The sequence below is a fragment of the Spinacia oleracea genome, chromosome 2 (assembly GCF_020520425.1).
Source record: "Spinacia oleracea cultivar Varoflay chromosome 2, BTI_SOV_V1, whole genome shotgun sequence".
Taxonomy (NCBI): domain Eukaryota; kingdom Viridiplantae; phylum Streptophyta; class Magnoliopsida; order Caryophyllales; family Amaranthaceae; genus Spinacia; species Spinacia oleracea.
Window position 1 is genome coordinate 98,835,579 of NC_079488.1, and position 24,213 is coordinate 98,859,791.

Here is a 24,213-nt window from a genome sequence, read left to right on the forward strand (position 1 = left end):
TTTACGCGGCTCACGCCACAAATAAATGGCTAACTATATTGGATAAAATATTATTAAACCTACAAAATTCAGGCGATCCACCATCTGCAGTAGAGGAGAAAAGAAACAGATGGTCCATCAAAACAAAAAAACAAAAACAAAATCTCTTTTCATTCATTTCTAATTGTATTAAGATTACAACGGCAAACTTTGCTCCTAATAAATCCCGCCCCTACGCGAAGACTTAGCAAAATGAACACCAACAACCGGTAACCAACTGCCATTAAAAAGAGAACCAACAAATTACTCCATTTAGCATTGATGTTGGAGGAGATATCATACGCGCTGCTTACAGCTTGATATCCTGTTATGGTCCTGACCTCTCCCACCGCAAAACTCGTGCCCACGTATTCGTTCTCCAAAATTCCCTGGGTTACACAAAGAAGAACATAGCAGGGTCATTTTACTTGAGCAAAGTAAAGATATTAGCTCAAACTAAAATTTGGTAAGTTTGAGCCTTTCTTGCTTATGAATTTGGTAAGATTTTAAAATTTTGGTTTTCCCCGGTAATTTCCCCACTCCTGGATACACTGAACTGTCACGTCCAGATCAACAGAAAACAAATAGTCCATACTGATAGAGTATAAATCTAATATTGGGGCTTCAACCATCAGCTTACCAACTCAACCAAAAGCTTAAGCTGATGGTTGAAGCCCCAAGATTAGATTTATACTCTATCACATACAAAGATGACGAATCTCAAGAAAGTTACCGGAAACTTATACTTACCTGAATGGAGTATGTATGAAAGGCAATGTAGGAGAAAGGGTAAGTCCATATCGATTCAGGCAAATCACTACGGATCCTGAAGTAGCCAGCTGAGAGCATCATCATGATCTGAATGCAGAAGATACTCACTAAGTCAGCACCACAGCTCAGTTACTGATCAAATTACTGAATGCAGAAGATAATGTGACTAAGTTACTGATCAAATTAATACAGAACAACAACTGTCAGTCTGTTGCTCTAAAATTCCAATCAAAAGCTCAGACCAAATTTAAACAAAGTCCCGTGCAGTTTTCCGTACTCCTATAATACTTCCTCGGTCCCATAACATGAGAAAAAAAAGGGTGGGCTGTAGGTGGGTCTGGGAACCGAAGAGGGAGAAGAAGTAAAGAGTAAAAGTGGGTAAAAGTAGAATGTTATTTAAGTTGGGACATTCTTTTTCAGTATGTTACCTTGAGCTGGGGTGGAGGGAGTATCATGATTTTTCAATAGCTCAAAAATACTCTATACTATCAGATGAATTGAATTGTGATATGTTTACAGTTCATACTAAAAAAAATTCATCAGCACGAAAAGTAGAGATGACAATCAACTCAAACCTTAAAAATGTCATTCCTTGTTGGGATACTTCAACAGCAAATACTATCATATTAATAGGCACGTATGTTCATGTTAAAATATTATATTGTTATATAATATACGGAGTACTAATTATTCAGATTATGCAGGTTGTATCCAACAGGCTGGCTATAGGAAAAGTCTACAAGGAAATTTGTATGCACTACCATGTCAAGTTGATTAAAAAAAAAAGAACTAATAATAATCCTTCGCACACGGCAGTAGTGAATAAACTATCCATCACAAGGCCCTAAACTGTCAAACACCACCTCCTCATAGTTACTCCTAGAAAATACGAGTTAAAGCATTAACAAGTTGACGAGAAAACAGTAGAGACAGTGGGGTGAAAGTTCAGTTGTTTTAGGCAGTACTCAGGCAATTGATCAGAAAAAAGGATCACTGAAGTGCTACTCACATGTACAATCACCAGTGTCAAAATGCTCCAGAAAACATCTAGCTGGAAGGCTGCAACAGTTAGTAGTAGTCCTTCATTGACCAGAAGGCACGTAAAGTAATTCAATACGAAGTACATCAACAAGCTGAATTCATCTCGTAATCCGATCAAGAAATAGAAGGCAAGACTTGATGAAATAGAAATTAGGAACAGGAAAGGTATGCTAGATAGAAGTTGTCCAATAAGGAAAACAAATGCTCCTGAATGCTTATTTGATTCTTCACAGGCATATATCTGCACAACGAACACATTCAGATTAGATAAAACAACCAAAGTGCTAGTATGGAACTATAAACAATAATACTTTTACCCTGAAGATTAAGAAGACTATGACCTCAGTGAGAAGAATAAAAAAGAACCACTGGTTGGTGCCGTGGGAGATCTAACCTTTATTTCTTTCATATGTGCTCGCATCCCAGCGATGCTTAGTAGAGATGTAAATGATAGGAATACAAATATAGCTGTAACTCTAGCCTGTAGATCAAGAAAGGGAGAAAACAACAGTAAATAAAGAAAGTAAAAACCAACAATGGATTCTTACAAGAGTAACAAGACTAAGCCTAAGAATGTGCACTAACAGTTCAGAAGCACCAAACTGATACAAAAACAAGCTTGTGTTATATGAGCCAGTACCAGATTGAGCCTTTTTACTTTTAAGCACCTCCAAACCCCCAAAACAAAGGTCAAAATCAAAGAATTGAGCAAAAGGTTCCCAGACCAAAGAGAAATGATGCAACCAAGCGTCAGCACATTGCTTTGCCTGGCCTCCAAGTAGAGTCAACTAATGGTTGGGTGTTAGCTCGTATTATCATCAAAAAGTGCACATATACAGCCAATAATTATACCCCCCCCCCCCCCCCCCCCCCCCCCACCCCCACACACACACACAAACAATGGCCACAAATATGAAGCACACTACAAACCAAAAATAAATAAATTTGTAGCAACTCACCACAACAGAAGACAAAGAATGTCCCAGGCCTGAAAACACAGTACCAATACAGAGTGCCAAAAGCATATTGAGAACCAAGCGAAGCCAGAAATATTTCCACTCTCTGGACATAATTAATAATGATCTCCAGGTCAAAACTGCAATCCGGGTAAACCTGCCAGCCTTTCCTTTGCTTTTGAGAAGAGGTCCTTCCTGAAGAGCAAAGTTAAAAAACGGCAAAATTGTGATGCTAGCAACTCAAAGCACTCACATGTGTAGGCCAATAACAAATAACAAAAATTCTTTTGAAGCCCCTTCCCCTTCAGTTTTTAATACACACCTATGTCCAACCCTGCACGCCTTCCCTCGCAGAGATTCAGAATGAAAGGAAGACAATATATTACATTATTTACTTGAATTTTAAAAAAAAATCAAATTTATTTGGTTTTCTTCTTTGGACCTCTTAAGTATAAAGTCACAGTCCTTCAAGGGAATGGCTCATAATAAATTTTCATTACCACGTGTTGTTCCTAGGTTTTGGTTGATGACACACACACACACATTGCAAACTTCCTGATTGTGATTACCAATGACTTTAGACAGGTAAATGCCCAAGTTCCTATTAGAATAGGAACTTGAATCAGATGTTGGAGTTCATGTTCTACAGTTGAAACAGCCACTGGAGTTCCTGAGCTGGAAGTTGTATCTGTTCCTGGTTGAAGTCACAAGAGGAGCAACACATTTACATATCAGGAGCTTTACATGCCCACAAGAACAATTACAGACTCATGGCCACGAGTTCCTTCGATAGCCAGAGAGGAACTCATCATTGTTCCAGAGCTGGAACGTCTGAAGCTTCTGAGTTGCAAGTTCCAGATAAAGGGAAGACATAAAAGTCTAGGTAGTCTACTGTACTTAGAATTTTATGTAAATATTAATTATGCAAAAGATATGGTACTCAAGGAACTTGTGATTTAATTAGGCAAATTTATTTTACTGGAAGAAATTTTTATGAAAACATGTAGTTAAATAAAAATAAGTTTTTAATATAAAATAGATTCACGTTTTATTTTATTTAATCAAAACTTATTTTTCCTAAAAATTCTCCACAGTTTTTGTAAACAAATAAAATCTGTTGAAGGAAATCTTTTAGGGTTTGATTGAGTCAAACCACTAACTGCTTTGTGCTGAAACGTGGGAAGTGGTCTTCCCCTTGTTCCTCAAGTCAAGGGACGTGAAGATCAAAGTACTGGCAGTTGGCAGTTGAGGTTTTGAAGGGAACTAACCCTAGGGATAAACCTATAAAAGGACAAATATATTTTCTGGAAAATTACACAAACAATTCTAAGAGTTTTTGCTTTCCTAAAAACATATTATCAAAGATTTTCTAAAAACAGTTTGTGTCCTAGTTAATTCCAAGTTCCTAAGTTCCTTATATCTACACAAAAGCATTATTAATATCTAGAGTTATCTAAACATGAATTGTGTTTTGTATTAGTGAGGATAGAGTTATCCTGTAAAGACTTAGAGTGTAAGCCTGAGAGAGTGAAAGAGATAGAGTTGTAATCTGAGTAGATTACTGTGAGGAACACGAGTTAGAGAGAAACTTGTGTTGGAGAGTTATTGTAATCGAGGCATTACTATAATAAAAGAAATTCTCTTCTTGATTAGTGTCAAGAAGTTCTCACAGTTGTTATTCTAGTCTTTCTTGCTCCCAGTTTCTTTACTGTTCCTTGGTTTCGAAAGAAACGCTATCAAAGTTCGAATTACAATTCACCCCCCCCCCTCTTGTGTGTGTTCCTACTGGAATATCACCACGCATGGGCTCAACGCTAAATAAGCAATGAATAAACTACTTTAAAACGTGATAGTGAATATAGTATGTGTTGGTTTCTAACATAATCAAAATTTTCCCGTTAAAATCTAAATGCAACAAAAAAAAACAGTTTAAGACCATAGTAGACCTGACAGTGAATACACAAACGAAATTCCTTAAAATGTGTTTGTTAACATTTCAACTTTTCTTCCTTTTTTCTTTTTTACAAAGCTAGGTGTAGTTATACTCCCCCTAACCGGAAAGTTGGTCCTTTTCTTGAAAACTGGGACTAATATTTTAGGATGGAAGGAAAGGCAAACAGGCAAAAGCGCAAAACAACTGCAAACGGCTAAGCCTACAACTTTATACGTAACAAGTCCCTTGAACATCAAAAAAAAGTTTAAAAGAAAGAAACCAAACAAGGAATGGAAAGAAAAAAGAGAAATATAGATAGACTAACAAATAGAAACAACAAACCTTGTCAGTGAGCTTTATAATCATTGCCTCAACAGAAGCAGCATCTGCGGAGGATTTGTAAGTTGCTTCAAGGGTACGTATAGCAACGGCAGTATCCATATTCACTGATGACAAGTCACCGTGGTCGTCCTGTTTCATATTTATCAATATGTTTGTGACTTTAGTTCACATGAGAAAGATCACTACAATTGCATAGATCGCAAAGAAATGAAGCATGATGGCTGCAAAAGATTAATTAAACTGCATATAAATTTATACCTGTAAGTTTTTACACATTGCAATAATCCGGTCAAAGTCTGTATTGATTGCTCGCAAGAAATGATCAGAAGGACTTTGCATTATAGGGCATGGAAATCCGGCGTTGGAGAAGTGCTTCATCAATAAAAGTAGGAAAATTTAGACAGTTAGTTACATAGGAACATGTTAATTCAGAAATTAGAAGCTACTGGAAAAGGGGAGAAATTTAATTTGAAAACGAAATTATCGTTGTTCCTAGAAATGTTTTGTACATTGTTCCTAGAAATGTTGTACAGGGAACATAGAAAGAACTAGAGTGCATGCGTCCATGTTTCAATTCTAACTATCAGTCAGGCAAATAAATTATGAAAATGTCAGAAAACTAAATAAACTTGCAGCGCTAAAATTTGAGAGACTTGCAGATTGGACTGCTAACACAGTACAAAGCAGAAAGTACACGACCCATGACAAAAACCAATCAAATTTAAGATTTTTTAAGGCTATATGTGACTGATTTACTAATTCCAGATAAAGCAACGAGTGCAATAAGGGGGTAGACACAGAACAAGTCAGTTTTACCTGCAAACACGACAGTGTTTCTCCAAAAAATAGGGTGTTTCCGTTTGAGAGAAGGCAAATTCGATCAAACAGGCCAAAGACTTCTGTGCTGCTCTGGTTTATTGTGAATATTAGGGTGCACCCAGTAGTTGCAAGCTTCTTCAATGTAACCATCATAAGAAGTGCAGAAACACTGAAAGACAAGAATTCATTAGCTTCTGGCAACCAGGAATATTTAATTTGTGTTAATTCCATGATTCCGTCACAATAGTTTTAGATGAGGGGCAGCAGAAAATTCTTTATGGGTCCAACTGAAAAGAAAAAACATCTCAAGGCGCAAGGTAATTATTTTTATCCATTGTAGTCAAAGTTACTATTCATAAAATAATGTCAGAAGATCCTTTAATATTTCCGAATTCAAGCACCATATTAGTTCCCCTTAGTCTTACAAAAAATAAAAAGTCAAACAAATGCAATTTCGAGCCATATCCCCAACTTAAGGTTGACGTAGCTAGCCAAGTATGCACAGAAACTTTAAAATCTCTCTGGCTCTCTGAATCATCTATATGGAGTATCAGTAATAAAATATCAAGTCAATACGTATCAAATGGAGGTGCCTCCCCCAATTACCCCTGAAGATGAAGGCGTAAGAGAGTATCCTGGTTTGTTATCAGATACTGGACGAGTAATGAACACAGTTATCAAAAAGTCGCAAAACATGAATCCAGGCAGGAAAACATAGTTAAAGAGGGTCAATAAGGGGAAAAGGAAGAAGAAAAAAAACTAATGTACATCAGCAGCACCTGTCCAGATGATAGAGAGGCTCGTCTATAAATAAAAGATGTGGTCTCATGACAAGCTCCCTGGCAATGCTAATTCGTCTTCTCTCACCACTACGAAGACCTTTCATGTAGCAGTGGCCACCTATAAGTTTGTTCGCGTAATCAACCAAAGACATGGAAATGATCGCGTCCTCAACTACGTTCTTCTTCTGGCAAATGAATCCAGGAAGCTGAAGCAATGCCGAATAATAAAGGAACTCTCTAACAGTTAAAGATCCAATTAGTGTGGTTTCCCTTTCTACATATCCCTGCATATAAAAAATAAAAGACAGATCAAAATTTTAATGCATTGCAAGATATCCTCATGTATAGCCAGAGCAGCATCAAACACAATGATTGCAACTGAAAAGACAAACCATTGTGCATCAAAATTCTGTCCCAATACATCATTTGTTATAAAATTTGTATGAGAACATATTTTGGATACACAACTGTGACACAGGCATTACACCCAATGACATAATAAGCTTCAACATATACATATTAGCTACAAATAAACCCCAAGCAAGCCACTTTTTTATATACTCATTCACAGTGCAAGATCTGATGCTTCAACTGGAAAATTTTGAGCCTCCATATATGCCATATAGTGTTTGTAGAAGGTAACAGGTCTCCAAGCTTCCCTTCCCCCCTGACCCCTGTTGCATCGAAAGACACTGTTGGAACGATGAATTTCATACTTTCTAGCTGTTACTCATGAAGTGAAAATTTAGTCCAAAAATTGACACTACATGAACTCCTCAAGAAGACTACCATGCCAAGGATCCGAGTTTCTCGATAGACACCACCAAGCCTACTCGCACAAAAGGCATTTTTTCTATGGGGGAAGGAAGCAATATCCTCTAAGAAATTCTGTGGCGAAACCTGTTTAAAGAAGATTTTGAAATTCAGTTTTATATGGTGTTTGCTATCTTCAAATTTCTATTGTAGAAGTGAGATTCTTCCTGTAATATACAGGATGTTAACTAAGAAATTTTTGAAATACAAAAACTATAGAAATTAAATTTAATCTTGTTAATTTTCCACTGATGATTGGATAATAAGTGCTAGAAAGAATGTGTATAGTTAAAACGGTAAATATTTTGTAAACATTTCCTAGTTACTTGAGCTTCAACTTCTCAGATACTTTAAGTGAAGTTGCTTAGTATGCAATAATATACTTATTCTACACACAAAAAAAGGTATAGAGAGTTGTTTGAGATTCAAGAAGTTCACATATCATTACATGAAACCTTAAAGTGAAACTATTCATAAATAGTTACATATGCTAAAAATTTAAAAATCAAAGGAAAAAAAGGCAATGTCCTCTATTCCCTCCATTCAATACTACCACCCTAAGCCCACAATCACCTGCAATTACATCCGTATCCCATTTAACCTCTTATCCCATGATACCACCATTAATTAACCTCCACATACCATGATACCACCATTAATTAACCTTCATCAACCTTCATCTTCACATACCATGATACCACCATTAATGAACATCCTCTCTTCACATACCATGATACCACCATTAATTAACCTTCATCAACCTTCATCTTTCTCCGTATTTTAGTATACTAAAGACTACATAACAGGGAGACCTCCATGCATTTCCTAAGTCATATGTTTTCATGAACAAGAAAGATATCATCTTTTTTTTTTTTGAATTAAAATTAATTCATTAATAAAAAGTCATACGACATCTAACAAAGAAATCGGAATCTATCAAATACATAACAAATCGAATCAAATAAAACTCGTTTCCTGCAAAACTACGATCATCGCGCATCGAACATCTTGTATACCCTCTAACACATTGTTGTTTCTTTTGATCCGTTGTAATTTTGATATTGAATTAAATCAGATTCAATTGATTGTAGATGTAGAACTGACATCTGCTGCGACACCGCAAAAATCTTCTCGCTGAATCAATTTCTCCTGCGAAATTAAATAATATTCTCCCTCGTGCACCAGAAATTTAGGAACATCTAACCTAAGAAAAATTCTCCCTAAAAGGAGAAGAAAAACCCTGTCTTTCGAGGGAGAACAATTCCTCGCACAAGGAGGAAGTATTATTAAAACCCTAAAAATCAAACAAAATTAGAAAAAGAACAACAAAATAAAAAGATCGGGGCTTTCCACCGATAAAATCGATGGAAGCCCCTTCAAAATTCACTAATGGAGGCTAGGGTTTGAGAGAGGGAGAGGAGGGAGAGGAGGGAGAGAAAGATATCATCTTAAAACTAGTATAACACAGTCAAAGAAACACAAGCTAGGTTTAAGCTCTCTAGGTCTAATACTAGAAAGTTCTTTCACAAAATTGTCAATTACGTGCCATATTGAACCGATGAAATCACGATTCTTTTGTGTCAGTTGCTGTCCTGACAGATCTTACAAAAGCCCTTCCACTAAGAATATAGTTATATGGATTTACTGTGACTAAGTTCACTTTACAGAACAAAGCATAAAAATGAATTTCAGCAATCAAACTTTTTCAGGTGGCACCTCCACGCGGGGTGTTTCTTCTCTGTGACCAAGAAAAGATATAAGGTTTGTTTGAGTTCACAGGGATTTTTAGATGTTTCTGACATAATCCAAAAGTTTAACTCATTGGCTTCAACCATCACATAGTAAAGAACTGTTGCATTCTTGCAGTACTTCAAAGTCAAAACTCAAAAGACAATAAAAACTATCTAGATTCTCATGTTTGCTTTGAAAAGGTAAAATGTTCGGCAAAAACAAACTAGCCAAGACAGGTGGTCATACAGACAATGTACACTGGAGATCCTTACTTTATCACTCTCCTTCTTTGCTTCTATTTGTGCTTTAATTCTCTGCATTATTAAGCTGTGAAAAGGTATGATATAAGATCAAAGTGGTACATAATTCATCGTGTTAGCATGTGAGGCCAGCTTAGATGAAGATAAGGGAAACAAGCAGGTAAGTACAGATAGAGAGACACATTGAGAATTGGAGAACACAGTTAGATATTTATGAAAGCAATAATCAGGAATAAAACAGACATTCAGTCTTAAAGTATGATTTGGGACTCACATAAGACCCATAAGGTAAGTCGCATTTCATCCCATTGACGAATATGTCACCATACATTCTAGATGAATGAGGCAGTCTCCCTGAAGGAATTAGAGGGAAAACACTGCATTAGCACAAAACTCATAAACCTTACACAAATATTGTAACTGGCCCATCTCTACTAATAAGCAACTAGAAATTCAAACCTGCAAGAGCTCTTAGTAGAGTAGACTTCCCGGACTTGGCAGGACCCATAATAACCGTCATTGTTCCAGGCAATGCATAGCCAGTAGAACTCTTTATGACCTTGTCAGAGTACTTTCTTTTACCCTTTATCATTACAGTTAAATCTTTCCAAACAACCGAAGCACCGGCTACCTTTCTCGTAACAGCTGCACCTTCATGAACATAAGGGGAAGGCAGTGACCCACTATTGAGTTTTGACAGAGTTGGAGAACCAGGGGTGGTGGCAGCATTTATTGAGTCAGCTACGTCATCCACTCTAACATCAATATCCGTATCATCCCCCCAGTCCGGCGAATCCTCAAACGAAATGGGTTGTCTAAGAGAACCAGGTTTCCTCAAATAGAAGAAATTACTCGAAGGCACTCTACTGGTAGCAGGACTACTAGCTGAGGAAGATGAAGACCTATAATTATCTGATTGGGATTGTATTTCTTCCATTTCCAACTCCAATAATTCACAACTCTCTAATCCTTCAAATCAACCACTACACACTCATACAAAATTCATTCAGAAACAACACACTTCCCAGTGCCCAACTCCAATATTCTACAATACAACAAATTCTAACAATCAGGAGCCAGCCTGTAACAAAGGAACCAAGATTAAACTCATTCAAGCATGGAAAAGAACTGCAAACCCCGATAATCATGTAATTCTCAATTTTATCTAATTTGATATGAGAAACCCAATCAACCATATATATGAGCAAAATAACCAACACCCAAAAGCTGAAATGCACTATGCACCTTCACCCATTTAATTACACAAGCTTACTAGCATTACTATATTGATAATAAATAAATAATTGAATTGAAAGTTGAAACACCCAATTACCCATATAAGCAAAACAACAAATACCTAGTAGCTGAAATGCACCAAATAAGCAATAAATTGCATAAACTTGATATAGTAGCAAAAATATACTACTAAAAAAGATTCCAATTTGAAATTGACACACCCAAATACCCAATTAACCATATGAACAAACTAACGAACACCCAGAAGCCAAAGATACACCAAAAACACAATAAATTACACAAACAATCTAAAAATGGGTGAAGAAAAGTTTCCCAGTAACATGCAACAAAATGGAATATTAATATAAAAAATATACAAACTTAAATTCAAAAACCTGATACATTAAATACGGGAAACAGTAAAAAGAAAGCTAACCTTGTTGAAGATGCCGAAGATGGATCTGATAAGTAAGCATAAAAGAGTGAAGAAGAAAGAAAGGAGTGTGAGAGAAAGTGACTGCAGAGCAGAAGAAGAAGGACAATAAATCCTTTGACTTGCTTTTATTTTACAGCTAATTCTAAATTTGTATGTAATGAACAAGTTTGCTTTTTGGCTTGATTTTTATTTATACTTGTATTTGTATAATTCTTGTCTTTTTACTTAGTGGGTTTCTTTTTTGGTTTAAAGTTGAGAATATAATCGTTGTTTGTTCATCATTTCAATCACAAATTATGTTGAAGATTTGTTTGAACAGAAAGACACGACACAAAAGCCATTATTATGGGCCAACATTTGCGCCTAATGTCGGTATTTCATTCTAGCTTAAGGCTCAAACAATCTAGCTATAATTTCGAAGGAGTTTTATGCAAGGCAACATTATGTTGATGACTCGAGGACATGCTAAAGTCGGATTCACTTCAATATTAGTATGAAGAGTAAGATAATTAAATAACGCACGTACTAAATGCAGTACAAAAAACACTAAATACATAATTGTTTAATGATTTTAAAAACAAAAACAAGACAAAAATACCCTTTTAAATTTTAATAACCTCCCAAACAAAAGAAAAAGAAAAAACACACAAGATTCGAACAAAACAAGTAGAGGAGACAAGATGAAATAAGTACAGGCGAAATAATTCCGAGTGATAAAAAATAATAAAAGGAAATTCTCAATGGTAGCCTTGTACTAGTGCACATTTTTAATGGTAGAAACAAAGAAGTTATACGGAGTACATTTATCATTAATAACCCTCTATTGTTGTTGTTTATTATCGACAACAACATTGTTGGTTTACACTCTACTGCAGGAGCTGCTACTAAGAGGATGCATGCTCATGCAGTCAGCAACAACATGGATTATTCTAGAAGACTTCACACTCAACAACTTCCCCTACATTTCCGGAAGTTTGTTAGAGATTCAGTTACATGATTCCATTTGTAATAAGCCACCTCAGCTAGCCTAGGTGTACATGTAACTTATTATGATAGGATCTTCATTACTAGCTTGCTTCTCATTGGTTAAAGTAGCTCATGTAATCAGTCTATAAATAGACTTAGTTGCTGTAATATCTATTCAATCATTCAATAATTCAATTGCTTCAGCTTGAAGCTATTCTTTTCTCTCAATGTTTCAGTATTATTCTTACTGAGAACATGAAAATTAACATGGTATCAGAGCAGATCGAGTAATTCTGCTAAGATTTCTTCAAGTTTCTTCTGGTTTCTTGAATGCAGACATTTTCTCAATTCGTTTCTTCATCAAACTCTTGGTAATTGTCTCAATTTTTCTTGAAATTGTGATTCATTCTATTCAAAATGCCTGCAGATCAGAATGTTGATTCTTCTCTTAATCCTAATTCCGCATATTTTCTTAGTAACCATGATGTTAATGTTTCAAAACTAGTCAGCATAATTTTTGATGGAAAATGCTTCAATGATTGGAAACGGTCCATGATCATTGCATTATCAGCTAGAAATAAGCTTTGTTTTGTTGATGGATCTTTAAATCAACCTGCTGTTGGTCATCAAAATCATAGAATCTGGTCTAGATGTAATGATTTAGTGATTTCATGGATTCTGGCATCTCTTGAACCTTCAATTGCAAGAAGTGTTCTATATTTGAAAACAGCAAGAGAGATCTGGTTGGATTTAGAGGATAGGTTCTATCAATCTTCTGGTCCTCAACTGTTTTCTATTCAATTGAAGCTGTACAATCTTAATCAAGATGATGATGAAGAAATATCAGGTTTCTTCACCAAGATTAAGCTGCTGTGGGACCAACTTGATGGTCTAGATCCTTTACCTTTCTGTTCTTGTACTGGTTGTAGTTGTACACTCACTCAAAAGTTACTTAAGTCACAGCAAGACCAAAGACTGATTCAGTTTCTGATGAAGCTTAATTCGAAATATGAACATCCTAAGAGCACAATCCTCATGATGAATCCTTTGCCTACTATTTCTAAAGCATATGGTCTGTTGCTTCAAGATGAACAGCAGAGGGAAGTGCAGAATAGTAGAGGTCACATGAATACAGAATCAATTGTGTTCACTGCTAGGAAGTTCAGTGATAACAAGTACAACTCAAATGCTAACTCTCAGAACACATATTTTGGAAGTCAATCAAGGAATAACACGAGAAACAATCTGTTCTGTGAACACTGCAAGATGAAAAACCATACAGTTGAAAAATGTTGGAAACTGCATGGATATCCCAAAGACTTTAAAGGAAAAGGCAAAAGAGTTGCAGCAGCTGTTCAAATGGAAGACACTTTTACTTCTGAGAGATCAAATCAAGAAGAAACAGGTCTGGTTCATGCTACATTCACTGAGGAGCAATACAATCAGTTAATGAAGCATCTCAGCACTTATCAAGTTGCTAACCAAGTTGCTAACCAAGTTGAGACTCATGGCTCTAACTCTCTTGGTTTAGCAACAAGTTCTCAAGCTCAAGGTACTTTCTGTTTTTTATCTCACTTCAAAGAAAAATGGATATTAGACAGTGGTGCAAGTGATCATATGTGTTCAGAATTGAGCATGTTTAGTAATCTTGAAACTCTTCCTGATAAACAACATTCAATCACCATACCTGATGGTACAGAATTTCAAGTAAAACACAGAGGCCTTGTTCACTTAGGTGAAAACATTGTTCTCAAAAATGTGTTGTATGTACCAGGTTTTCAGTTCAATCTTATTTCTATTTCAAAGCTTTGTCATGATGCTGACTGCTCTATTTCATTCAATGATGATGAATGTATTATTCAGGACCATTCCAAGAAAAAGCACACTGTGCTTGGTAAACTAAATAAGGGACTTTACAGTTTGAATGAGAGTCTAATTGGACCTGCCAACAAGACAATCTCAAGAGATCATGCCTTATCAAGCACTTCTTTTACTGCAGTTGAAGAAGCCAAATTGTGGCACCTTAGATTAGGCCATATTTCATTTGGCAGAATAAAGAACATCAGTGGAATTGATGTCAAGGGATGTTTAGCAGAGTGTTTCTGTCAAATATGTCCACTAGCTAAACAGTCTAGGTTCCCTTTTTCAAGCAGTAGTATTAAAACTACAGAAGCTTTTCAACTATTGCATATAGATGTGTGGGGCCCATATTCTGTACTGGATTCTACTAAGTGTAACCAGTTTCTCACCATTGTAGATGATTTTACAAGGATGACTTGGACACATTTAATGAAGAGCAAAACTGATTCTGTTCAGATTATGACTCAATTCTTGTCTTATGTTGAAACTCAATTTGGAACTTCTGTTAAGAGCATCAGATCAGATAATGCACCTGATCTAACAGAGGGAAGTATGAAACAATTATTTCTTAAGAAGGGAATTTTACAACAGAAGAGTTGTAGTCACACACCACAGCAAAATGGTGTTGTGGAGAGAAAACACAAACACCTTCTTGAGACTGCTCGAGCACTATTTTTTCAATCTAAACTCCCTCATAAATTTTGGGGTGATTGTATCCTAACTGCAACATATCTGATCAACAGGATGCCTCTTAAAAGTATCCAATTTGCTACACCTTATGAAAAGCTCTTCAAAACACCACCTGATCTTTCTCATTTAAGAGTGTTTGGTTGTCTTTGCTACATGACAACTCCCAAGGTTAGCAGAACCAAATTTGATGCCAGAGCTAATCCTTGTGTGTTAATTGGATATCCACCTTCCCAAAAGGCATACAAAGTTCTTAACCTAGCTACAAACAAAACTGTTATCACCAGAGATTTGACCTTTCATGAAAAACATTTTCCATTCCACATATCTTCATCTCCATACTCAACTTATTCTACCCAATTTTTCTTGCCTGTTATCACTCCTTTCTCTTTAGATGACTCACCTTCTTTATTTGTTCCCTCAGACTCTATCTCTCAATCTCTTTCTCACCTCTCATCTCCACAATCTTCTTTTTCACCACAATCTTCTCCTTCACCTCCACCAGAAAACTCTCCCTCACCAGAAAACTCTCAATCATCTGACATTTCTCAACCTCAACCAACATTTCCAATTGCCACAAGAAAATCAACTAGAACTGTCAAACCTCCATCACATTTGAAGGATTTTGTATGTCAGAAACCAAAACATTGGTGCAATTTAGTTGCTTTTGACAGCTTACCAGAAAAACACAAATTGCTCATTGCTGCTCACATGGAATGCATTGAACCTACTTCTTACAGAGAAGTTATTACTGATCCTAAATGGATTGATGCAATGGATAAAGAGATTTCTGCTCTCCAACACAACAAAACATGGGATTTTGTTGTTTTGCCAAAAGGAAAGAAGACCATAGGGTGTAAATGGGTTTACAGAATAAAAAAGAATGCTGATGGTCCCATTGAAAGATACAAGGCAAGATTGGTTGCTAAAGGGTTCACACAAAAGTATGGCATTGATTACACAGAAACTTTTTCTCCTGTAGTGAAAATGTCTACCATCAGATGTCTCATTTCCATTGCAGCTCACAAGAACTGGAAATTGTTTCAACTTGACATCAACAATGCTTTTCTTCATGGCACTCTTGATGAAGAAGTTTATATGAAAGTACCAGAAGGAGTTACTGCACCACCAGGCCATGTATGCAAGTTAACCAAATCCCTATATGGTCTAAAACAAGCCTCTAGGCAATGGTTTGCTAGATTGCTTGATGAACTCAGATCTCAAGGTTTCACTCAGTCAAAAAATGATTATTCTTTGTTTCTCAACAAAGACTCTCAGGATCTTACTGTGGTTGCTGTTTATGTTGATGATATCATCATCACAGGCTCAAATGAAAATAAGATCAATGCACTCAAAGCTCATTTACATCAAACTTTCAGCATTAAGGATTTAGGGGTTCTGAATTATTTCCTTGGTATGGAAATTAGTCATACTGATGAAGGGTATATTCTCACACAAAAGAAATATACTAAGGAATTTCTGGATGAATGTGAATTTGATATCACTAAGCCAGCTATCACCCCTTTACCTCTGAATTTCAAGTTTTCAGTTGACAGCACTCCCTTTCCCAAACCAGAGCTTTACAGATGTTATGTGGGAAAGCTGAACTTTCTAACTCATACAAGACCTGATATTGCATTTGCTGTACAGTCATTAAGTCAGTTTATGCATTCTCCTCAAGTTCAGCATGTGGAGGCTTTAACTCATACACTCAGATACATCTCCCATACTGCAGGGCAAGGTATTTTGCTCAAAGCTACTGATCAGTTGACTCTTCAAGCATTTTCTGATTCTGATTGGGCAGCTTGTCCCACCACCAGAAGATCAGTCACTGGTTACATCTTGTTACTTGGTCATTCCCCAATTAGTTGGAAGTCAAAAAAGCAATCCACCATTTCTAGAAGTTCATCTGAGGCAGAATATAGGGCCATGTCACAAGCTGCAAGTGAGGTCACCTAGATTGTCAGACTTTTAGAAGAACTGGGGGTGAACTCTTTAAAACCAGTTGAACTACATTGTGACAATCAATCAGCAATTCACATTGCAAAAAATCCAATCTTTCATGAGAGAACTAAACATATAGAAGTGGATTGCCACTTCACAAGAGACAAAGTTCTTGATGGTCTCATCACCTTAAGTTATCTACCCACTCAACATCAACTTGCTGACATACTCACCAAGATCTTACCTGGTGTTCAACACAGAAATCTATCATCCAAACTAGGAATGGTCAATGTGTTCCCTATTCCTAGTTTGAGGGGGGGTGTTGGTTTACACTCTACTGCAGGAGCTGCTACTAAGAGGATGCATGCTCATGCAGTCAGCAACAACATGGATTATTCTAGAAGACTTCACACTCAACAACTTCCCCTACATTTCCGGAAGTTTGTTAGAGATTCAGTTACATGATTCCATTTGTAATAAGCCACCTCAGCTAGCCTAGGTGTACATGTAACTTATTATGATAGGATCTTCATTACTAGCTTGCTTCTCATTGGTTAAAGTAGCTCATGTAATCAGTCTATAAATAGACTTAGTTGCTGTAATATCTATTCAATCATTCAATAATTCAATTGCTTCAGCTTGAAGCTATTCTTTTCTCTCAATGTTTCAGTATTATTCTTACTGATTTTCATGTTGAGAACATGAAAATTAACAAACATTAATGAAGGTTTTAATATTAACTAAATTAGATCCCGTGCATGCACGGATATTCTAAAATTATTTGGCCTTTATTTTATATACTCTGTAATATATTTGAAAAAAATATTTCCCTAAAATTACTGTATAATTAATAATTTTGAACATATTGATCACTTAATCATCATACAACGTATGCAATACCGTTCTAATACGTATTGCATATTTTACATGCTTGATACACTATTTTGACCAAAATAATCCGATATACTAATATGTTGATTTGACCAAAATATTGAGTAATTATATTTTCCATTATTATTATAAGTATATAACGATATGACTAAAATATTACCAAAAATCATTTTTATCAAATTATTATTAGGCGGTAAATATTATTTTCATAACCTAACAAATATATATTTTTATATATAAACAGTTAATAAAAAAATGATAGAAAATAAAAAAAATAAAAATAAAAATAGATTTTGTTTTTGGAAAAATATTTTTGGCGGGAAAATTTTGCACCAGAAAGCGACATGTGTCTCTCCTGATGTCTGTTTAGTATAATGTAATAGATTTTTATGTTTGCCTAACCATGGTTAACTACAAGGTGATTTAATCACAAAAACACCCTTAAATTAACTTTTACTTACCAAAATGCAACTTGATTAAAAATCAAAATCCATGAAACCCAATTTCATAAAATAAAATCCTACTATAATTCTATTAAGTTTGCATTAATGGTAAAAGATGTTAAAATTACTTCATTTTTTTTTAGTAAATGAAGAACTTCCATTTGATTGCAAATTTCAACCTTTAGTTTTGCAAAGGTAATTGAAAAATGAAGGGCTCAGTGTTCACCGAACAACTTTTAATTTATCTTCTTCAAGATTAACAATGGTGACGTTTTCTTCAGCACCTCCTAGGCTCCTACACCTTTCTTCCCTTTCCTCATTCTCTTCCTCCACTACTCACAATTCTACTTAACTCACTCGTCACCACAACTTTTGTTGTTCACCGCAAGAGTAATAATTCACGTCACCGCCACCATATAATCCGATGAATAAAAGATGGTTGTGGGCTAGGCCGAGTCAGGATTCGGGTCGAGCCCACGGGTCGGGTCCACGCCAAACACACATTGTGTCGTGTCGGGTTGGGGTGAAAAGTTCAAAACATGGCCCAGGCCCACGGGCTTTCGTGTCGGGACGCCGCGCTTAAGCTTAATTTTAATAAATTTAGTGTGCTTGTTGCGTCGGGTCGAGTACTCTTGTCGTGCTTTTTCCAAAAAAAATTGCGGCCCACGACTTTGTACTTGTGTCGGGCCATGCTTTTTTTGTACCGGGTCAGGTGGGGCGTCGGGCCGGCCCAACCCACATCCATCTTTATCGACAACCTTGAAAATGTTAAATTCCGGATATCTAAACCACGAGTTTGAAGATGTTAATTCCAGCGTCTTTTTGTCTTCTTTGACTTAACCTCTGCATTCAAATTCGATTGGTGCTCTAATTCTTTTTTCCAATCTAATTCATGTTTTCGTTGGAAATTTTTTTAAGTGCAAAATTAATATTGAGTTTTTGTTCATGTTTGAATTGACATACTCATTTCTTATATTTTATTGATGTTTTTATTGATTAATTTTATTTAATTTTGGTGTGAGTAGTTCATGATTGATATGCTTAAAGCTAATATGAAGCTTTTCAATGATTTTTTGGATAATTTATAATTTCTGGAAATTTTTACGAAGTACTGTAGTTTTTATAAACTAACTGTGGTCAATTATTTAACAGATTTATCAAAAGAATAATTAATAATGCCATGATGTAGAAAAATTAAGAATTAAAGGCTACCAATGATAATAAGATTTGTTTCTTGGTACCATTGAAAATGTGCAATAGTATAGGGCTACCACTGAGAAATTTTCAATAATAAATAGGAAAATTTTATTTAAATAATGTAACTTTTCGACGATTTTTTGCTAAAAATCCAACTTATCGATTATTATCTAATAATCCAACATTTATACCATGTCCGCTTTTATTGCACCCAGATAGTTGTTTACCTGCTAACAAGGTCACCCTCTCACTTCCATTAAAAAAAAGCAATAAACTTTAATTGTTTTTATTTAATTACTTTTCAAAAACAAATAAAATAACTCATCCCCTCTTCAATTTCACCACCTTCATCAATCGTCACTCGTCAGTAACCAACCTCAACCACCATTATTGCTCGCGTTTGCAATCACTACAGCCTAAATTCTTCGAACTATCGTCGTCCACGACTACACCTTCTTCCTCTCTTGCCGCTTCAACCATTATAGTTGTGTCCATTCTCTCTTTCTCCCCACCGCCCAACCACCACCATCAATACGACCCCTACGTACCCCCATCCCTACGCTCCCAGATGCTCTATCCACAACCACCACTAACCTCCAACGTCGATTGCAAAATCCCACATTCGCACATGCAAGCCCCACAAAAGTCAAATAGAGGAAAAAATAATTATGTTTCATGTTCAAACAATGTGAGGAAAAATTTAAACAATTCAGTGTTGTTGACTTGTTTAAGCATTTTACCTGATTCAAAAACGCATTTAGGCATGAATTCAAGTATATGGTGTTTAATTCATTCAAATAATCGTGTTTTATAATTTGTATTTAAATTGAAATTTAAGAAAAATTAAATTGGAAAAAAGATCATGGTTTATGTTTTTGGGTGGGTAGGAGGGAGTGGTCGGTAGCAACGGTGGATTGGCGTTTCAGTCGCATGCGGCGGTGGTTCAAGCGTCGGCATCAGCAGCAGGCAAGTGGCCGGTGTAACACCCTAATAATTCCTTGCTTTTACAAAACTATTTTCCAACTCAAATGAAGGAATTACTAAAGCGTTACCGCCACCGTGATAACGGTTAAGGCTAGTACCAGAATTACGCAGCGAAAATAACTAACTTTCAAAATATAATTAAAGAGATAATAGTCTCTACTACAAGTTGGAACCATAAAGGCCCAGACCAAAATCTAATTAAAACAAACCCATTAACCAAAATAGTAATAATAGTCTAGACTAGCTATAAAAATAGAGTCTAACAATGCAAGTAAAATAAACTCTTTCATTCAATCTCATCCTGAAAGATTACTTGGCTTGCAAGTCACCTCTAGGAATTCTGCTTATTGAAAATCTACTCTGCAACAATGCAAGTACAATTGATGGATCATCACAAGGTCATTATGGCAAAGGCCATGACAAAGAAAACAAAGCATTTATTGCTTAACTAATAAATTTCAATGTTTAACAAATCAGTTTCATTGCTTAACTAATCAACTTCATTGCTTAACTAATTGGTTTCATTACTTAACTAATTGGTTTCATTTCGTAACTTATATTACACCAAGACGGTCTTTTGTATAAGACAGTCTTATATAAAAGTTTGTATTTTTTTTATTTAAACAAAAAAAAGTTGAGTTTAGGGTGGGTTTAAGGCGGGTGTGGATACAAAGTGGGTAAAGGACTAAAGGGGCAGTGTAACACCCCCGATTTATAAAAATTGCGAAAGCTTATACCTAAATCGGAGGTATTGATAGGTTATGATACATATGACAAAACATAAATCATGCGCAAAAACCATAAAGCCAGGAAAACATATTATTTACACATAATCATTTAGCATAGTTTAGGTGCATACATTTTGTTGCGTGCCCTCCCTAGCTGCGCCCGAACCGAACAAGAACAAGTCTTTAGGACTCCAAGTGTCGTCCCTCCGTAGATAGTCCACAGCACGTCCGGATCCGCCTTAAGCTTGACCAACTAGAATCGCCCTTAAGGTAGTATAGATTTTCGGCTGGTTAGGGGCAAGAGAGTGAGTGATTTTTCTTCAAAATCTTACCTTTAGAATACTTCAATTGTATCTATAAATTATAGCCCTAGGTACCTATTTATAGAGGTATGGAAAAGGAACTGGAATCCTATTAGAATATGAATTAATTTAATTAGAATCCTGCTAGGACTCTTATTAAATAAACTTTATCTAATAGGTTTAGGATTTAATCTTTTATCGAATCCCGATAGCTTTAGATTCGCACACGAGCATCGCACGAGCACCGTACACCCGCGCAGGCCTTGCGGCCCACGCTGAGCGTACAGCGCTCGACCCATGCTGTTGTCCGCGCGCGCGCCCGAGGCTTTGGCTGGGCCTGACTTGCGCTGGGCCTGGTCGAGGCTTGGCGTTGATGCGTGTGGCTTGCTGGGCGATGGCCTGGCTTCGTGCTGGGCCTTTGTCTAGCGAGCCTCGTCCGATGCTAATTCGTACGATACGCTTCCGATTAAATTTCCGATTCCGGAATTCATTTCCGATACGAACAATATTTAATATTTCCGATTCCGGAATTAATTTTCCGTTTTGAACAAATACTTAATATTTCCGTTTCCGGAATTATTTTCTGATTCCGATAATATTTCCGATTCTGACAATATTTCCGTTTCCGGCAATATTTCCGATCATGTTTCCGTTTCCGACAACATCTACGACTTGGATAATATTTATATTTCCGATACGATCAATATTTCCGTTTTCGGTAATATCATCGTTTCCGGAGTATTCATTTCTTGCTTGTGACGATCTCAGTTCCCACTGAAACCAAGATCCGTCGATTTCGAATATCCATAGCTGGAGTATTTAATGTCATTAAATACTTGATCCGTTTACGTACTATTTGTGTGACCCTACGGGTTCAGTCAAGAGTAAGTTGTGGATTAATATAATTAATTCCACTTGAACTGAAGCGGCCTCTAGTCAGGCATTCAGCTCACTTGATCTCACTGAATTATTAACTTCTTAATTAATATTGAACCGCATTTATTAGACTTAATATTATATGCATACTTGGACCAAGGGCATTATTTCCTTCAGTCTCCCACTTGTCCTTAGGGACAAGTGTGCATTACCTAATTCCTTTGTCGCTCGATGCTTGCTCTTGAACATAAGGTAAGAGTTGTCATCCTTATTATGTCCAGAGGTGTTTCTCGGTTTCAGAGTTCAACTGATCAAATAAACAGATAATCATAGCCTATGATTCATCCGAGCACGGCCATGCATTTTACAGTTTCTAGCTCTCTGAGTGGCCTTGTACAACTTTTAAGCATCTCATCCCGATTTATGGGAGGACTATCCCAATCTTGTGATCTTGAGATTAGACTTCGTTTGATAGGTGATTACCTGAGCGTTGCCTTTATAGCCTCCATTTACGGTGCGACGGTTGGTCAACGTCAAAGCAACCAGTTCTCAAACAAGTAATCTCAAATCACTCAGGTATTGAGGATTTAGTGTCTAATAATTTTAATGAAATTTACTTATGACAGATTTTCATCTCTTACAGTAAAGTTTCATAGGTCTGTCCGATACTAGTCTTCCCAAAGTAAGTATCTATGCAAATGATTATGACATTGCCATGTCCACATAGTTCAAGAAACAGAACTACTAGTCATCTTGCATTCTAGTCGTCTAATGTTTTCTATGCGTCCAATTTTATAGAAAACTCCGACCAGGGACCATTTTCAACTTTTGACATTCAAGTTCACTTGATAGACATTTCTTAGTCACAGGACTGGTCCTGACAGTCTATCTTGAATATATCGTCAAATTTGAAGGGAATCATCATTTAATACTAAACCAAGATTAAATGGAATATGAAAATACATCTCATATATGATAAATGTTCAACCCCAATGTTTTACAACCATGGGCCTCAAACCCATCTTTAAAACAGTTCGTAGAATTCAAAGCTATGCTTGATTTCCAGTGCCACAATGTGAGTGTTGTTTCTCACTTGTTGCATAGGTTTAGTTATCATGCTTTGCCAATCTTAATATCCTTTTCATCGAATGTTTTTCGAGATAGGATGATAAGATCTTTTGAGTTTGTTTATTATGTGATCTAGTCTTTCTTACTACATTAGTGGTTCTACGCATTTTGCAATGAAGAACCATTAAGTCAACAGACATGTGATCTTCCCAAGTTCAATGAAGAACTCAATAATATAAACAACTCTGTTTTATTGCTTCTTAGGCAATAAGTACTTTTACTTCAACTGTTTAGGTTGCTAGTGATGCTTTGTTTGGATTTACTTATCCAAGCAGTTCACAGATATGTCTTTGGAACATAGAAATTAATATTTTAATTTCCCACGCAACAACTCATGGTCTCCAATCCATGTTGTCATTTCAAAACACAATGCATATAGCTCGTTCTTGCCAATGGTTAACTCCAAAGGGATCTTGCTTGATCCTTTGCCAGTGTTTATGCGTGAAGCATCAATATTTAGCATATCTTTATTTCCTTGAATCAAGAAATAATCTTATGTACCTTTTCAAGTACCATAAGTTTTTCTTGATCTCATTCTAGTTGATCTTTACTTAGATCAATAGAGATTGGTATATGTTCGTCATGCCTAAAGCCATACGATATGTTTTTGGCGATCCTCATATTATATCATACATGATAAATTCTTTTGCAGAATAATTCCCAATTGAATTCTATTCATGTAACTTTAGCTCATTCAATTTCAGTAGATACTGAATCCAGCTTAAATTCTTTGACATATAATATAGGTTAAGAATCTCATTTAGACTCTTTGATGTTTAACTTAGTAAATGCTTATACATACTTCAAACATTCATTACTTAGATTTATTCACATGGGTCGAATATCTCCAATGGAGTCTTTCGTATTTGATTTAGTAAATGCCATTACTTAATCCAGAACAATATCATAAGATATTTGTAAATAGATCTTAATACCCAGTATGTACTAAGTTTCTCCTTGGTCCATCATTGATGAATAATTTCAAATCTAATTCATTAGCATTTGAATGTTATTTCACAATAGAGAGATATGTGTGTGATACACATAGGACCAATTAAGTTTTATGTAC

The 24,213-nt window shown here is 36.0% G+C and overlaps 1 protein-coding gene across 2 annotated transcripts; it reads right to left on the minus strand.

Moving 5' to 3' along the window:
• LOC110792881 (ABC transporter G family member 3) lies at window positions 1-11,387 on the minus strand. 2 transcript variants are annotated; one of them, XM_021997702.2, is made up of 12 exons: window positions 11,139-11,387; window positions 9,926-10,547; window positions 9,741-9,820; window positions 6,660-6,946; window positions 5,878-6,049; window positions 5,320-5,433; window positions 5,062-5,190; window positions 2,790-2,981; window positions 2,225-2,311; window positions 1,799-2,071; window positions 769-876; window positions 1-407 (listed from the first exon to the last, which is right to left on the minus strand). In XM_021997702.2, the coding sequence occupies exons 2-12, from the start codon at window positions 10,401-10,403 to the stop codon at window positions 150-152; spliced, it is 2,178 nt and encodes a 725-aa protein (XP_021853394.1). In that variant the 5' UTR covers window positions 10,404-10,547; window positions 11,139-11,387; the 3' UTR covers window positions 1-149. The 2 variants fall into 2 exon arrangements, with proteins under 2 accessions (XP_021853394.1, XP_021853395.1); XM_021997703.2 differs by having other exon boundaries at window positions 9,926-10,511; window positions 11,139-11,378.
• Window positions 11,388-24,213: the final 12,826 nt, after the last annotated feature.

Excerpts from the sequence above, each read along its gene's own strand:
- LOC110792881 (XM_021997702.2), bottom strand. The coding sequence starts at position 10,403 with ATGGAAGAAATACAATCCCAATCAGATAATTATAGGTCTTCATCTTCC. Across the intron at positions 9,821-9,925 it reads TCTACTAAGAGCTCTTGCAG|GGAGACTGCCTCATTCATCT; the intron begins GTTTGAATTTCT and ends TAATTCCTTCAG. Across the intron at positions 2,982-5,061 it reads TTATAAAGCTCACTGACAAG|GAAGGACCTCTTCTCAAAAG; the intron begins GTTTGTTGTTTC and ends TTTGCTCTTCAG.